This window comes from Pithys albifrons, chromosome 2 (assembly GCF_047495875.1).
Source record: "Pithys albifrons albifrons isolate INPA30051 chromosome 2, PitAlb_v1, whole genome shotgun sequence".
In the NCBI taxonomy this organism is placed as follows: Eukaryota; Metazoa; Chordata; class Aves; order Passeriformes; family Thamnophilidae; genus Pithys; species Pithys albifrons.
This window is the reverse complement of record NC_092459.1, coordinates 99119415-99136057: the sequence shown is the minus strand read 5'-3', so window position 1 is coordinate 99136057 and position 16643 is coordinate 99119415. Positions and strand designations below refer to the sequence as shown.

General features: G+C 41.0%; 1 protein-coding gene across 2 annotated transcripts in view; it reads left to right on the top strand.

Moving 5' to 3' along the window:
* The window catches only part of SUSD4 (sushi domain containing 4), an 80703-nt gene extending 78327 nt beyond the window's left edge, over positions 1–2376 (top strand). For both annotated transcript variants that reach the window (XM_071548057.1, XM_071548058.1), the window contains exons 8-9: positions 621–1003; positions 2173–2376. In XM_071548057.1, the coding sequence (XP_071404158.1) occupies positions 621–1003; positions 2173–2201 (412 nt within the window). In that variant the 3' untranslated portion in view covers positions 2202–2376. The remainder of the gene's footprint in view (positions 1–620; positions 1004–2172) is intronic.
* Positions 2377–16643: the final 14267 nt, after the last annotated feature.

Sequence of the window (16643 nt, the reverse complement as noted above, 5' to 3'; positions counted from 1 at the left end):
CCCTCCTGCCAAGACTATATTGTGATTTAATTGGATACTGAACTGATACTTCAGGTTTTAACAGACCTTCCCAGTTATATAGAAATGTTTTGCTTAAGAAAGAATACAGCTTAATATTGGTTAAGGAAGCCTCCATCCTTTGAAAGCAAGACCTGAAGGAGGCCACAAATCTGGCCACCAAAGCTCTGTCGTCCAGCAGTAGTCATCTCAGTGCTTGTTTATGTGGGCTGTAAACACTTCTTTGCTGTAGCACACATCTTTCCAGGGGGTTCAGATACTTTTGACTGGTGAACTACATCTATGATCTTATATCCATGATACCTACTGTGCACAGCACAGCAAATGGTGCTCCTTATCTCTTCCAAACACCTGTTTTCCTCCCTTCTTGAAATTGTCCTTCTCATTACTAATATCATTTTTCTGATTGGAGCAGATTCCTCCTGTCAACCCAAACAGGGTTTTGCAAACCCATGAAGCAAAGATTTCTGTGAATGTTAATGACCCTGTAGCTTCATTTTGCATGACTAGAAAGTGCTGTGTTTAGCTAAATTCAGCAGTTGCTCCGAGGTGCTTCTGATATGCTCCTGCTCTCTGTGATAACTCATCTGTTTTTGACATAGAGGCAACCAGGAGGGCTCCATGGGTGACCCTGACTTCGTGGTGGTGGATGGCGTTCCTGTCATGCTGCCTTCCTATGATGAAGCTGTGAGCAGTAGCTTGAATGCTCTGGCACCCGGATACTCAGCTACCACAGACCAGGGGCATGTTTTGCAGACAGAAGATCAGAATCCTCCTGCTTACCCTGGCCCCAGGCTTATAGACACTCTGCCTAGTGAATTTGAGACCTGTGACAGTAGGACAGGTCCCTCTGAACTGCTCCAAAGTTTGTACCCATCCCTGACATCCCAAGAGGCAGCGCCTCCTGGTTCCAATCGAACTGACATATCCCGTAGCAATGATGGGGAAGCTGCATCCACGAGTCCACGGATCGATATTACAGATGGTGAGTCTTGCAATAGGTGAGCCTGTAAACAGGAGACATCATTTGTTTGTGCTGGCAGAGCAGGAATACACCTAGCTGACTTGCTTGTACTTTCTCCATGTTTTTGTTCACATCATATTTTGGATGGTTTTTTAAATCATAAAACTCCATGGTCATAGAGCTTTGTGTCTGTGATATGTCTTTGCTAGTTGTAGTGCACGTGATCTGAATCCCAGGCCAGAAGGTTCCTGACCAGACCCCAGTTGCATCAAAAGGAATGTCAGCAAGCACCTATGTACAGCAGCAAAGCCAAGCATCCTCTTGGTTGTGCTGGTCTGTTCATCTGTTCCTCAACTCCTACACTCACAAATGCCTCACATGCCACAGTTTTCACAGCAAAAACTAAGATTTTCTCCTTGAAATAGAAAATAAATCACATCTCATATTGGGCCAAAATTAGCATCCTTTATTAACAAACTCATCATGTCTGTGCATACAGCAAAGATTTCCTTCCATCTGAGGCATGTGCACATTAAGCCATGAACATTAGAGCAAAGGGGAATGTACCCACAGGACCATGTGTGAGGAGGGAGCTTGCCATGTATTACTGCCTGCATTTAAATGGAACATAGGCATGCACTGATACCACTTCACTGAGTTTTGATGGTGTGCTGCTCAGCATGATAGGGAAACTAGTTACCTTTCCTTAGAGACATTTAGAAGGAGAAACTCATATGCTGGTTTCTATAGTCACTGAAGGCCAGTGTCCTAAATTCAATGTGGGTAAAGGTCTGGGCTGAGGAAATCTTCCTGCTTCGTAGGGGTTTGGATAGTTTTGGTGGTATCACAAGGGGAAAAGGACAGTCAAGAGGAGAGGAAGAAATTATAGTAATGCCAGTAAAAGTCCCTGCCTACTCTGAACGCTGTTTCAGCGATTAGTGTAGCAAAGATGTTTGCATTGAGGTTTTTGTGGGCCTAACTTGTTTGAGAAAATCTGAGTAATTTTAGTGAGCTAATTTTCATATAGGTGCTAGAGAATGAGCAGGTCTAGTATTGGCAATACCCCATATCTTGTTCAGATGTTTGCAATATCCGTTTCTGGTTTTGTAGAATGGCTAACACTAACAGTCTGCAAAAGAATAAAGGGAAATTACAATTAGCAGTCAACGCTATTTCTTTGTTTCCCCTAGAGATTCCTTTGATGGAAGAAGACCCATAGCCTGCACCAAGTTGTGTCTTCGTCGCATTGCGCTGTTGGATGACATGAATCATGAGGATTTAGAGATAGAAGACTATCTGTGGATTTGGGGAGGGTATTTTCCTACTTATCAATCTTCCACGTGATGATGTCACCAGATTGGGTGTACATCTTAATCCACAGCAGGGATAACAGCATCAGCATTTGGAACAACAGCAATTTTGTGAATGAATCCTGGGGATTTGATGAGAGCAGATGTAGAAAAAGACTGTGGCTTTTTAGAAATGAAATGTATATCTGCATCGCAGAAAGTCATATGGTTCTGTAAGAAATGTTACTGGGTTTTGATACTAACTGCCTCACAAAAGCATGTCAAAATATGTAAATTTGCTCATAAAGACTGCTTTAAATGATGAATGGACCTCTAGTTTATGAAGAATCCTTTCAAGTTTAAAAATATGAGTACTGAAATACACACAAAATAACAGGAAAGATCCTCTTTGGCTTTCCTATGATAACCAGGAAGGTTTTGATTTAGTTGATGGTGATTTTGGTTCAGACTATGTCTGCAGAAAATATAACAGAAATGGTGGGATTCATATATACTTTGATGTATGATAGCAAATATATATAAATATATATATATATATATATTAAAAAAACTCTTAAAGAGAAAGAAAAGGAAAGACTCCCAGGTCACACAATGATCTGGAGACTTTTTTTAAAGGTAAGGCAGAATTTATATCACAGACAATATTCAAGGTAAAGTATCAATATTTGTATTTATGCAAGACTTCTGTGACTACATTGCATTTGATAAGTCCTGCTATAAAATGAGAGATCTAGACAATGTTAAAATTCTGAAATATATGCTTAAGAAATGTTGAACTGTCCTGCTTCACCTTTTCTTAAGCTCTTAAATATATATATATATATTAGAGTAATCTACAGTCATAGCCCAGAGCACTGCCTTGTCCCTGTATATTGTGGTAGTATTCTGAGCCATTATTGTAGAATACTTTAAAAAAAAAATAAAGTTCAGTTTCAGTTCTTTTGACTTATTGGACTGTTGTGTAGTTGGCCTCTTTTTCCCTTCCTCACCTCTTTCACCAGCTCCTACCTGAAAGCTGAGAACACAGCAAAACACCTCCCTGTGGCATATTCAGCTTTATATTCATTATGCAGCTGCAAATGGAGAGAGTGGTCTCGGTTGAGCAGAGCAGGGGTGTAGCTTCTATAGGTGCTACTCAGCTTTTCTTTCCTCTGCGGGCTGTGCCAGAGCATTGTGCCAAAGCCTGTATGAATGGTTCACCTCTGTGATGCTATAGGCTGTTCATTGCTTTTCAGGACAATTCCTGGCTGTTTCATACACTTACTGAAATCCATGCAGATTTTCTCATATTATTTTTGGTATTGCGCAAATGAAACATATGTTGAACTGGCAGTGTTTGAAGGAATAACTCACCATATGTTAATGATAGAGATTGCCATATTGTGGGCTAATCCAAACCAAAGGGAAAAGTAACACTGGGTTCTGATTTTATGTACAAAGTAAATTAATAATACCTCTATTGCCCTAAATAGCGTATCATTACAAGCTGCTCTGTCATTTTTTCATGATTGTTTAATGATTTATTTGTATTGTGGTAGCACCTAGTGGCCCCACTCATGAGTAAGGCTAGTAGAATTATAGATGTGCTGCAACCATTCACAAAAGTGTTTATTAGCATCCTGCTAGCAATTGCATATGACAGCAAGAAGCAGAAGAAGACAAAAACTGTATAGTGCAGAGGCAATTATTAGAATAATGCCAATTATTCTAGGGTAAGATTGATGAGAACATAGCAATTGGTATTGAAAGATAAGACACGTTCCACATTATTGTCCATTCCTGCTTATACAAGATCTGCACTTTTTTCTGCTGAATTTTCTCAGTTGCAGCCACATCTTCAGATTGATCCCAGAGTCACATCTATCAGGCATTAGTGGTGCTTTAGCTATCCCTTCCTTTTTAGCCCCCATGCTTCCCAGAGGAGTTTGCATGACCAACTGACATGCAGAATTGTCACTCCAGCAAATAAGAAAGGAGTGCCGCAATACCAACCTTGAATTGAAGCACGTCTCAAGCCTACAGTCAGTTAAGTGATTTCTGTTTCATAATGTCATTGAAAAGTATTGAATTTACTTTAGATGCCTTATAAAATATTATGAAACCTGTCTTTGCTAGTCGTTTAACAGCTTGTGAAATTTCATTCCTTATTAAATTTTTGGACTTCCATTTAATAATTTCTCTTATGAAAGCTTCTGATTAATATTTGGAGCTCTATGGTTTTATAGATTTACACTGCTCTAAGTATTGCATTGAAGTAATTTTGTTAAGGGAGTCGGACAGGGTAACTTAAGAAATGTAAATTATTAGACCATTTTTATTTTAAACAAGCGCAGAACTGCAAATACTCTAGAAAATGTGGATGTATTAATATGGCTTGATAGCCCCTTCAATAGCACTGTACTAAATACAGATTTTAAAGGTAAAAGAGTTTTACCAGTTTTTGCTTCCTGAATGCTGTTTTGGAGGGAATACTTGTGTGATTGAGTTTGGGAGTTTTACCTGCTTGTATATTTGGGGTGAAAGAAAGGACTCTTTCTGATGCTATTTTTTTTTCACATAGGGCTTGAATTCTTAGAGGACTAAGTACCTGTATTTGTGCCCCAACGCACAAGCTGATGTCCTGAGCTGAGAGCTGCCTCCAGATGCCCTCCAGCCTGCCCAGCAATCTGGCCACTCTGCCAGCCTGGAGAACTCTGCAGCTCCCTGGCCTAAGACTTCAGGTAAACCTCAAGCTCTCCCTGAACCCTCAGCAGCCAAACCTTCAGGAAGGGTGGATGCTTTTAGGACCTCCAGAGATTAGAGAGCTGTTAAGATCATGACAGTATGTTTGCCGTGTAAATTAAACCAGATGGGAGGATGAGCACATCTTTTGCAGATTAAGCTGTTTTCCCTTGAGCTATTTGGATGTGAATTAAAACAGGCCCAGGAAAACCCTTGTTGGTGATGGGGGAAGCAGCATGTTCGTGAAGACGGACAACTCATGTGCCTTTGACAGAGAGAGGAAAGGGTACATACTGAGAACTCCAAGAAAGAAAAACAAGAACTGGCTTCACCCTGCCAATATTTCTAAAAATGAGAAAAAGAGGAGGAGAAGTGTGTCAGCCTTCAACACTGACTTATGAAAGAGGGCTTGACCTGCAGAGTGCTGGGTGAAGGGTGGGGACCCAAGGTCTCACAGGAGCTCTGCAGGGAGTGAATCACAACCTGAGCATGAGTCAACAGGACCTGGCTGTTGTGAAAATGTTAAATGTCAATATGAGGATGTTTACACAGAACTGTAACTTATAAAATGCATGAAGCAATCCTTCAGCTGCACTCAGCACTAGTAAGGCCTCAGCTAGAGCAGTGTGTCAAATGTTGAGCAATTTTTTTCCTCTTCAAGGGAAATGTGGAGTAGCTGGAGGGCAGCCAAGCAGAGAAAATCAAGCAGAGAGAGAACTGGAAGAGCCTGGCCTGTCCTCACAGGTCACAGATCATGTATTCAGTGTGAACAACAGAAGATTAAAGGGAACACAGAAATTTGGTTTTCTATAAGAAGCATATTTTGCAAAGAATAAGCAATTTATCCATATAAGTAGGACAAGAACAATAGGCTTAATTGAAGCTTGAGAGCATTAGGCTAGATATTAGGAAAAACATTCTAGTCACAGCGATAGTTACAAGGAGGGATAGATGTCTAAGGAAGCTGTAAAAAAACTCTGAAAGACTTTTTAAGACTGTTCTAAATAAATACAGGCCAAGGAAACATTGCAGTAAGATGCACTATGTGAGCTTTGGGGCCCCTTCCCATTCTGTTTCTGCATAATTCCCAGCTTGTGAGAACTAAACTTGGCTGATGCACAGTTTTGCCCATAGACTAATTCTAAACTGATGGTACTGGGCAAACTGGTAAGCACTCATCAAAATCACAGCCAGAAATACTCTCTATTCTATCAACAGAAGCCTTTGTGTAGTGTGGGCTGAACTCCAGTAAAATCCTGTGAATTAAACCCCATTGCATTACAGTGACATTGATTTCAGAATTTTGTTCTGACAAATCCAAACTTGGGATTTTCTGGTCTTCATGTCTATCTTAGGTAGCTAAATGAATGCAGCCCTTCTAATACTCCCTGCGCATTAGGTGAAGTAAATCCTCTCTGGGCAATTATCTGAAGACACCTATTGAGTTCAATGAGAAACAGCAGCTCAGGCAATGGAGCAGAGAGACCATTGTCATGTTTATGCAAAACTTGCTTCCCATGCCTCAGAAGCTGCTTGTTCCTCCCTGTGCTGTGCCGCAGTTGGTAGCACAGCTTAGTACATCAGCTGTCAGAGAAGGAGTAGGAGAGATGAGAGAAGCACATCTCAAGCTCCCGTTCTTGATCTCCCATTGATGCCCAGGAATGACTCAGGGGCAGAAAGAATTAGAAAGCAAGTAAACATCTGCCCCGAGCCCAGGGAGATCTCCCGTTGTCAAGGGCACATCCAGTCCCTCTGACATGGTTCCCAAAGGAATTGCAATGCACTGGGTAGGAGGCATTATGGCAGAGGGAAGACAGGCCATGCTTTGACTGTCACTCTCCCAGGCCAGGGGGTGTGCAGCCACAGTAGACAAACAAACCCCTCTCTTCGCAAAAAATGTATATAATTTACTTTACACATTATAGATTTCTCACTACCATTATATAGTAGCATACAGGCCATTCTTTCAGCCCTACATTTTCCAGGACAGGAAGATAGGTTATTTAACAATAACAGCGAGAGTGTTTGCCTGAGACTGAATTATTTTCTATCCAGGTGTCAGACCAGACTTTTAATAATTCACATAGACCCCATGGAGAAATGTGATGAATGGGATTCTTGAGGCAATTTTCCTCAGCAGGGCAAAGGGACTGTCCTGCAAGGCAGGGGAAGCTGCTACATGGGGGCATTTTATAACCTAGGAAAACAGGATTCACCTGATAAAATATATTAAAGAAAAACTTGGAGAAGGAAGAAAAGACATTTATATTTGAATAAAGTCAAGGAGACATGGATAAGTTCCCCATGTTCTCCAGTAAGAACAGAGGGAGCTGTTTGTTTAATACAACTGGTTCAAAAGAAAGTCAAGAGCCAGAGAGGGAGGACAGGCTTCTTGATTGGGGAATCCAGCAGCAATTTCCCCTCACCTCTGCATTTCTGTCATCAGACTGGTTCTGCTTGCAACAAGTTGGTTCTGGTTTGGATCCATTTTCTCCATTTTGCTGTGTTTGCCTTTGTTTTTTCTGTGCTTATCCTGATACTGTCTCTCAGTTTTTTGGTAACCAATACCGTTGCTCCAGTTTCATCATGTCAACTCGGTCATGCTGGGAAGCAAAACAAGCTACTAATTGCAGTGCAGTACCCAGCAGGATGCATCCCCTCCCTCATAAGAGGTTGTTCTTATTTGCCTTGCTCATTTATGTTCTCAGCAAGAGCGGACAAGAAGGGATGTGGAGCTCCTCAGTCTGCTGACAAATGGTGCATGAAAATGGTTATAGAGGAGCACTGAGGGGAGCCCACATTGCCACATGTGTGGTGTGTCTATATGCCTTGGCCCTGAGACTGTCAGCTCACCATCATTCATCGGACCAGTATTCACAGGTGCACATGAATGCTCCTGTACAAACACAGTAGCCAAGGTTTTTAAGAATTAGCTGATGTTTCAGGGTGTTTTGAGATAAGACTTTTTAAAGACCTCCTCCTTTCTGAAACTGGTGAGCTCACAGCTTCAGAAAATTGGCACTGACACGGTCCAGTTAGGGAGCACAGGGTGCACAGCAGGTCACTTCATCTGTCTGCTTCCTGGTGCTCCAGTATGCATTTCTTGTCCCCCGGATAGCTGCATGAACTAACGAGTTGCCAGTTGCTGAGCTGTCAGGTTCACATATTTTCTCTTTTTTTAACCTAATTAGGCCAGATTTATTTTTAACGTTCCTTATTACCATCCGCTTCTGACTTCCATCCATCTACTGCTGAGTACATGCTGCTCTTGCCAAAGCAAGTGTCTTTGAGCAGCTCTCTCAGCCCCTGGAACTGTGCTGCCTGCAGGGGATCACATTTGCCACCATTGTCCCTTCTATTAATTCCATGGCAGCACATGCTGTTTGCCTGCCTTGTTCAGTGCTCTCGGGTTAATAACTGTGCAACCAGTTGTTATTTCTTTCATAACCATTACCATAGCTGCTTGTTGTTAATAATTCAGGGTTAATTACTTACTAAAAAGTTTAGCAGAACAATTTAGCTTCTCTCAGCCTGTTCATTGATGAAGACTATAAATGTCTGCAGTCTATCACTAATAGAGCCATTACTGGGGTTTGGTATAATTGGCTTTTATGGAAGTGCTGCAGCAAAAATGAGGGTTCATCCAATGGGCAAAGTCAGCTGCCTGCTTGTATACCTCCTGTTTGTTTTTTCCATTGGATTTTGGACAACCACTTGAGAAGAGAACTGCCACAGTAACTTAACGAGTTTACTTACATAAACATTCCCATTGCAGCAGTGTGCAGTGTGGACAGAGCTACAGAAGTGCTGAAGCCTGACATTAAAAAAAGACATCATGACAGCATTTCAATTAGGCTTAAGTTGCTGGGCTGATCTATCACAAATACATCATAGTGGAGATAGACATACCTATAACAAGACTGAGATGATGGTGTTCTCTCAGGTTTATGGAAAAACTGGGCAGGAAATTTCCAAGAAGTAGCATCATTAAGGTAATGATGCCTCTTCACTCCATTTTCTCTGGTCTGGCAGTCTCCTGTTCCCTGAAATTTTGAATCTAGGAGCTGTTACAGACAGAAGGCTCTGGATATACACACTGCACTCAGTTTCCAGTGAAATGGAAGGGAACTGGGACTCCTTTCAGCAATGAGTTCTTTCTGTCTGTGCGGTCAGGAGTCGCCACCTCCTGATTGCCAGAAGCAGAAGGAAGGCCGTGTGCTCCCCCAAGGAAGGGTGGAGTTTAGCATTACACTCCTTTAGAGCAAAACTGGACTCTGGACTCCGGAAAGTCTACCCAAACTTCTAATTTTACTTGCACTATTTGTAGTGCATCAAGGCTGACTGGGTGCATTGTGGTACTTGGCATTCATTTAAGCCTTCACAACATAGAGCCCTGCCTTTGGTTGCTCTGGGCACTGACAAGCAAGTGAAACTATGACAGTTCCCTCAGGTATTTTTTAAATTCAGCACGATGCTCTCTTCATCTTTGGATGCCTAAGTATCCTAAAAACGCCTACATATCTTCATATTAAATTATGAGCAAGAAAGTGATTAATTGTTCCCTGACCTTCAGTTTCTTCATTGAAACTGTGTCACCAAACCATATTTCATGTCACTAGGAGACAGCAAACGTAAATCAAGTATATGACTGCTCTAGAATATCTAACAAGGGAGGAAATTACTTCCATCCATGAAGGCAGAGAGATTTTCTTGAGAGAATTTTCTGCCTTCCAAATTCAGCTTTAAAATGTGATTTCATCCTCACAGGTCTGCCTGCTGGTTTCCAGCACAAGGGGCATTGCCTCAGTTTGTTTGCAGTCCTGAGAAGAATAACAACCTGCCATTCTCTTTCATCTTCTAAATGTTTTCTTCTTCACTCCATAATATAAAAACTATAAATAATTTATAAGAAAAACACCAAACATAAATTTAGATCTTAGGTTTCTTCACAAAAAAAGGTAGTGTATATCCTTTCTCAATAATTTAAATGATAATTTAATTATCTTAAAGGAAGGCTGAACCCCATGCACTTCACTTCTGTGGTCCAAGATTGAACATGCAGTAAGTAGAAAGGGGCCTTTTTTGCCAAATAATCAGCAAGAAATGGCAGTGGGTTTTAGATCTCTGAGACCACCCATGTTTGCTGCTCCTGCTTGCTCAGGTACTCTGGGACTGCAGCCCCCACTGAACCTGGTATATTTACAGTCCATGGCAGAATGGGACGCTCCCTGTGGCTGTGCTTTGTCATTTCTTTTCCTTGGTTTGTCCTCTTAGGTGTTTGCATCAGCAGCAATCAGCACTATCAGATCATTCTATCAGGATATCCTTCAGGCCCAGCTGTATGAGGTAGTGAGTATTTTCAACTCACATCAGCTCCAAATTGAGTGTCATTGAAAACTAAGCAAATTTTTAAAAAAGAAAGAAAGATTCAAGCTTAGGAGTAGCCTCATTTTTGTGTTGTCGCCATGCATTCATTTTTCTTTTCAGAGTAGTCATGCACTTGAAGAACAGGAAGTTCACAACAGGGCAGCCAAATCTCATGTTCAGAATTACGATCCTAGAAGGAAAAGCCAGCATGTAAAAGAGAAAAATATTAGCTCGTGATTACCCTGAGATCTCAAAGCTTAATGCAAGATGTGTTCATAAGTGTTTTTCCTGGAAAGCAACAGCTTCTGCCATGCAATTACATATTTAAGCTCTGTGGAAAAGCTTTGCTTACTGAGTGAGAAAGGCATAAACCCCAGGCTGCTGGTCAGAGAGAGTCCTGTGTAATCATCAGGATTACACAAATACAACAGTTCAAAGACCTCTGACATTTGATGAGCATTTTTCTCTTTTACAGAGTGAAGAGAGTTTGGGCCTTAAAAGGAAAATGAGCTGAAACTTTAATTAGCAGAGTCACAGAGAAACAAATGAAGAATGACTGTGGAGAGCAGTGAGTATATGCTGAAATCTTACAGGGCAACTGACGCCAAGCAGGTTGTGATAGATTTTAAATTCCAAATGTAGATGGAATCACATGTGCAGATGCCTAACACAACTGTTTCTATATAATTTGAAGAAGACAGGAAATGCAAAAAACCTCAAAAGCACAAATTTGTGATAACTGGGAAACGCTTCACTTGAGTCTCAACTGCTGTACTTGGAATGATCATAGAGAATTGATTTTGCTCTCTTAAAAACAACAGCTGTTCACTGCTGAAGGCTATTCCTGGATTTGTACCATATACATTAGGGGCAAAAGAGACACATGTTTATGCAATTGTAGCCCATCTGTACTGGGCCTTGACTGACACAGCTTTATCAGAGCTGGTGCACTGACCAGGACAGCCAGTAGCAAAGGTGACCAGACACAAAATTCTCTCAAATATGCAAAGTAAATAAATAATAACATCAATGTGTGGGTTTACTGAAAATGGAAAGCGTGCTGTTTTCAAGCAAATATGGTTTGTGAGGTGATGGTTGCTTCACAGGCAATGAGTCACAGAAGCTTAGCCTCTGCAGCATCTCTCTTTTCCTTAGGCTGCACGTTCCACGGCAGAAACAGGTGTAGATAAGAGCAGTGTTTTAGGGCTTGTACTGATAGCACAAAATGAGCAGAAACTGCTGCCAAGTCAAAACAGGCAGAAAAAAGATATGGAAAGAAGCCATACAAAAGTGAAACCCATTTCACGTCTGAAAGGTTGGACTCTCAGGTGTGGATGAAGCCATCAGCAACGTGACATCCCGCTACAGGCACTTTCTCTGGTTACGCCTGTCTGGCAGGTGCTGTCAGCACAAAAGCAGGAGTGCAAAGCACTGCTTAGTGGAGTTTGGCTAAACAGGGCACTGGGTGAGGTAGAATGAGCTGCAGCACAACTGTATTTTTCTGTCCTGGCAGGTGAGCCCCCAGTCAATTTGATTTCTTGCTGTGGGGCTGGGGACTGAGTGGAAGGTCACCTGTCCAGAGAGGGCTGTGGTGGCAGGATGCCACTGGGAAGAAAGCATGGTCTCTGGCACAGCTCTGCAGGGGGCACTGCTCTGAGGCCCCTGGACATCGGGGCCAGAGGCAGCAGCAGCAGCAGCAGGGCTGCCACCAAGACTGGGAATTCACTTGATCACCCAACAGTCCTTCCTCTTGAATCTGGGTAGAAGATTACTTCCTCCTGGTTCTTGGCAAAAACGTGACCTAGTATCAAAACTTGCTTGTAGGCATCTTCCCATGTGAAAAAACTGTTAAGGACTTTTTCTCAAAGATGTTACCTGCTTTAAAAGAAAAATGTTCCTGGGAGTGCAAGAAGTGATATGCTGATTTTGCGCTCTTCTCATCCTTTGTGTTTTTGAGTGGCACAACATGACATGTCGCAATTCATCTGTCATTTTTACATTTGGAGAAGTGGTCAGGATGGAGCAATCCAGCCATCCCTGCTGAATACACTGTTTTAACTGACAGATATCTCAACTGCAACAGGAGTCACAAGGCCGTCGTGGAAGTGTTGGCTTTTAAATCCCAGCTGCATGCAGAACCTTGGCATATTGTCAGTATGTACAATTTTCAATTTAATGGGACTTTTTTTTGTGTTACCAGTGGGTTTTGTTTTGCCTTCATCTTTCTTTTTTGCTAACACTGCAGAAACTTATTTCTTGAGGGTCTTTCCTGTCTTCCTTGATACCACATGTGCTGTGTGATTCCCAGGGGGTTTCCATGGGCAGAGACCTGAGCTTGCACTCATGCTTCCATGTACACTCACATACAAATGCCAGACTACAGTAACATGAAAGCTGTCACAGGTCGTTTTACTACAGTCCCAACCTTTGAAAGGTATTTAGGTTAGTATAAAACCAGGTTTCAGCCCCAGTCAGCCTTTCATTGCAGAGTATGGGAACAGCTGGCTGGCTGTTGGATGCTTCCTGAACAAAGGTCTCCTTCTACTATGAGTGGCCTCAGGGGGAAGCTGCTGCTGCTGCGTCTGGCTGGCCTGGCAGCAGGACCCAAAATAGGGATTTGTCCTGTACAGCTGTGGAGGTCAGACAATCTGTAACTGTATTTTACACATATACCACTGTGGGAGTGTATTTTTCTCCTACAAGCTACTCAGAGCTGTGAGAGAAGCAAAGCAGGCTCAATCAGTGCCTCTGATCCTATCCTTTTGTATATTTTAATCTTATTTTTAAGAATCTAAAGCAGGGTAAGCACAGCTCTGAAGGTTTCTGGGGTTTTTTGCAAAGATCTGACCATGTTAATATCAACAGAACAAGCATGTGTTAAAATGAAAATACCATCATTTTGAAGCTGAAATGTAACATGTTGAACTATTCTTATGTTGGGACTAGTAGAGAACTTTAATCAATTGATCAAATTTTGCTCAGTTAGCCTTTACTGATCTTGCTTTTTTCTTCTTTGCTTAAATTAGCACAGTCATATTGGTAACTGAACTCAGTGGTAGCCAAGGCTATAAAGGCAGATAAATGTAAAAACCTGCCTCTCCAAAGTCTTTAGTCTCACTAGGAACAAAGCTCACAGAAGCACATTGAGATCAAAATCAATGCTTCCTAAACCAGGAAAATATTCGTTTGCAGAGGCTCATTTTGGTTTCTTCTATATGCATAAAGTGAGAATAATTAACTTTATATATGTAGAGTTTTATCTTTTCTTATTCTATCCATTCTGTGGACAAACTGTTGAGTTCACTGCTTCAATAAAAGCTTTCTGAAACACTTTAATAATTCCCCAAATCCTGGCTTTTTTTCCTGTTTGGGTTTTTTTTAAGTTAGAGATTTATTAAGAAGACCACAGATTTTCCTATGTTTGTTGTGAAATCCAAATGGGGAAAAATGAAATAATTCTTGGTATTTATTATGATAATTTTAACTGAGACTCATAAGGTAAAGGAACTTAATGGCATTACTTATACAAGGTATGGAAACACACATCTCCAGAAATAATGACCTCATTACAGTGTTGATCGTGTGTGGGTGGAAGCCTGCCTGGTGGACGCCTGGGGGAATGATCGTGTATTTCACCTGCCTATTGTACACTATAGGTGAGCTTAGAGGTACAGTAAGATACACATTTGGTAAGTGGTTTACATGTAAGAAATCGGTAATTTAATGCATTAATCACCAGAGTGCAATTACAGACTTTAATTTAAAAGGTATTAGTCATTTGCCATAGATAACCTTCTGTGGCTATTAGAATTTCATCGTCTAAGTTCATTACAACTGGCAAATGTCATTTGTGCAACCAGCACACACAAGGGGCTGTTCTTTGGCTTGAAGCACATTTTTTCAGTATTAAATCCACTCCATTAAATGCAAAAGAGAGCACCTGTTTGGGTCTTATTTCAATAAATATTATATCCTAGTTGCATTTCAAGGGGGATTATAAAGGTTGCACATTATTAATGTATTTTATTAGCATGTTTAAAACAGAGTGGGATATGCTGGAGCACACTAGTAGAAGACATCATAGCTATTGATAAATCATGGCAATAAACAGCCTGTTAACCTGTTGCAGTCTTTATCAAAATGTGAGACAAAGTTGTACAAAATGCGTTAGAGCATTTCCTGACCTTTTATAAATGCACCTTCAAATATGCTATTTTCTTGAAATTAGTAATATACTTAAAATTAGGTCTCACTGTGCTTAATTTCAAGAAGCTGCGTAAGTCCAGGAGACAGTAAAATTCTGTAAGCATTTGTTCTTAATTTTTGGTGTTTTCATGTGCAGAAGAGGACATCTTTTCTTTTTCCCCTCTTTCCTAATCCCTTATGGTGCCTGCTAGGTGTCTAGCCCATTGTGTGTATGTGACTTGCATACGACTACAGAGGAGCAAGAAACGTGTCTCTGCTCAACACAGACACCTTGGCAGGAAGACAACTTTTCTTTTAGTTTCCATCATTTCTTGCAAGTGACAGAACAACAGGAGATGGTTGTGTAGGTGTGCCTTTTGTCGTCAAAATGTAAAATGCATAACATGCTCATCTGCATCATTTGGAATGACATTACTTCCTCTGTGCAAAAAGGCATTGGAAGATGTCAGCACACTGCTACAGAAAATACAGCTGCATTAGCAAACAACTTAGCTGTTTCTTTTCTCTCTGAGTTACACAACCACAGTAGCAGAATACATTGACATCCTTTATAGAGTCCTGTGATTTATGCATTTGAAACCCGGAGGTTTTTAATAACCGAATAAAAAAGATTTAATCCAGGCTGCAGTCATAATAACAGTGTGTGAGCACTGTTCCATGGTAAATCAGTCAATGCACCAAACAAAAAAACGTTCCAGGCTGGATTTTCAGCCATAACTTAGCAAAAGCTTTTGCAAAAAACGCTTCTGTAAATTCATGACCACTTAGCAGTAGTTGACTGTACAAGAAGCAGCAGTGAATACCTTGCTTTTGTGCTGAAATATACATTATGTATTAAACAAAAGGATGCACAAAGACTATTACCATGAAAGGATAGCAGTCCTGCTTACCTGCTGCTTCAGCCACTTCTGAAGTTTTCATTCACAAACTGAAATGGGCTTAGCTGGCACCTAAGCTTCAATATAAAATACTTCATCGTTTTAGGTGTATGGGAAAACAGTGAGAGGCCCGGGCTGACAGGATCCACAAAATCAGGATCTTGACAGGATTCTGGATGCTTTCCATCGGCAACAACAAGCTATTACAACAGGATTATTAAGTGAAGTATCCACATTAGACACACACTGCAATGTGTGAACTGGGGGCACACGTGATTAAATCTCGATGCTGGTTTCTACTGCCATCATGTAAAAAGAAGTGCTTTGGTGGTAGACTCAGTAAAAGAGAGACTTTACTACAGGCTTACTGTATTTTCCTATTATTTACAGCTAAAAGTAATCTTGAAAATATTCAGAACTTAAGTATCCAGTTCCATCTAATCAACTATAAGAAAGCAGGACCAAAGAGAAAATAAGTTGTTATATATTTGAGCATAAGTATCACAACCTCACACTGTAAATTTGCACAAAACAGTGGGTGCTCCCAGAGACTTCTGTAATATCCCACATGACCTGGCAGAATTCTACAGTACTTTTTCTAAACTGGTGTATTGGGCTATCTCCAATTCTTCATGTTTTGTTTAAACACACTATTCCAAATTACTTTTCTTCAAATACACAGGTCCTGTTTTCAGTGGCCTTAGAACCAATATTTCAGTGCCAGGGTGTGTTGTAACCTCTCACCTGATTTGACGTAAGTAAAATATATCCCAGGCAACAAGAGAGGTGCATTAAGACCATTAAAATACATACATATGCAGTCACTTGTAAGTACTTAATACAAGAGTGACATAAGTATTAGTAATTAAAAGTACATAACCCAGATTAGTATAAAGACAGGCACTTTGGTGTCATCTCAGGCCCAGTGGATTACAAATGAAGCAGAACAGCTCAAGCAGGAAAGAGAATTTCCTATCTAGGTATCCTCATTGTCTGGTGGGACATCAGGGGGCATTGGGGACAGAAACAGAATTCACATCATATTAGGATAAGAAAGGCTCCAGTAGGAGCTATCTGGATAGGAGAAAGGTCTACAACTCTGTGTGAGTTGCAAGTAAAAGCTGCATTACGTACTTAGTTCCAAAAGAGGCCGAGAGTTTTGCAACCCCAACAGGGTGG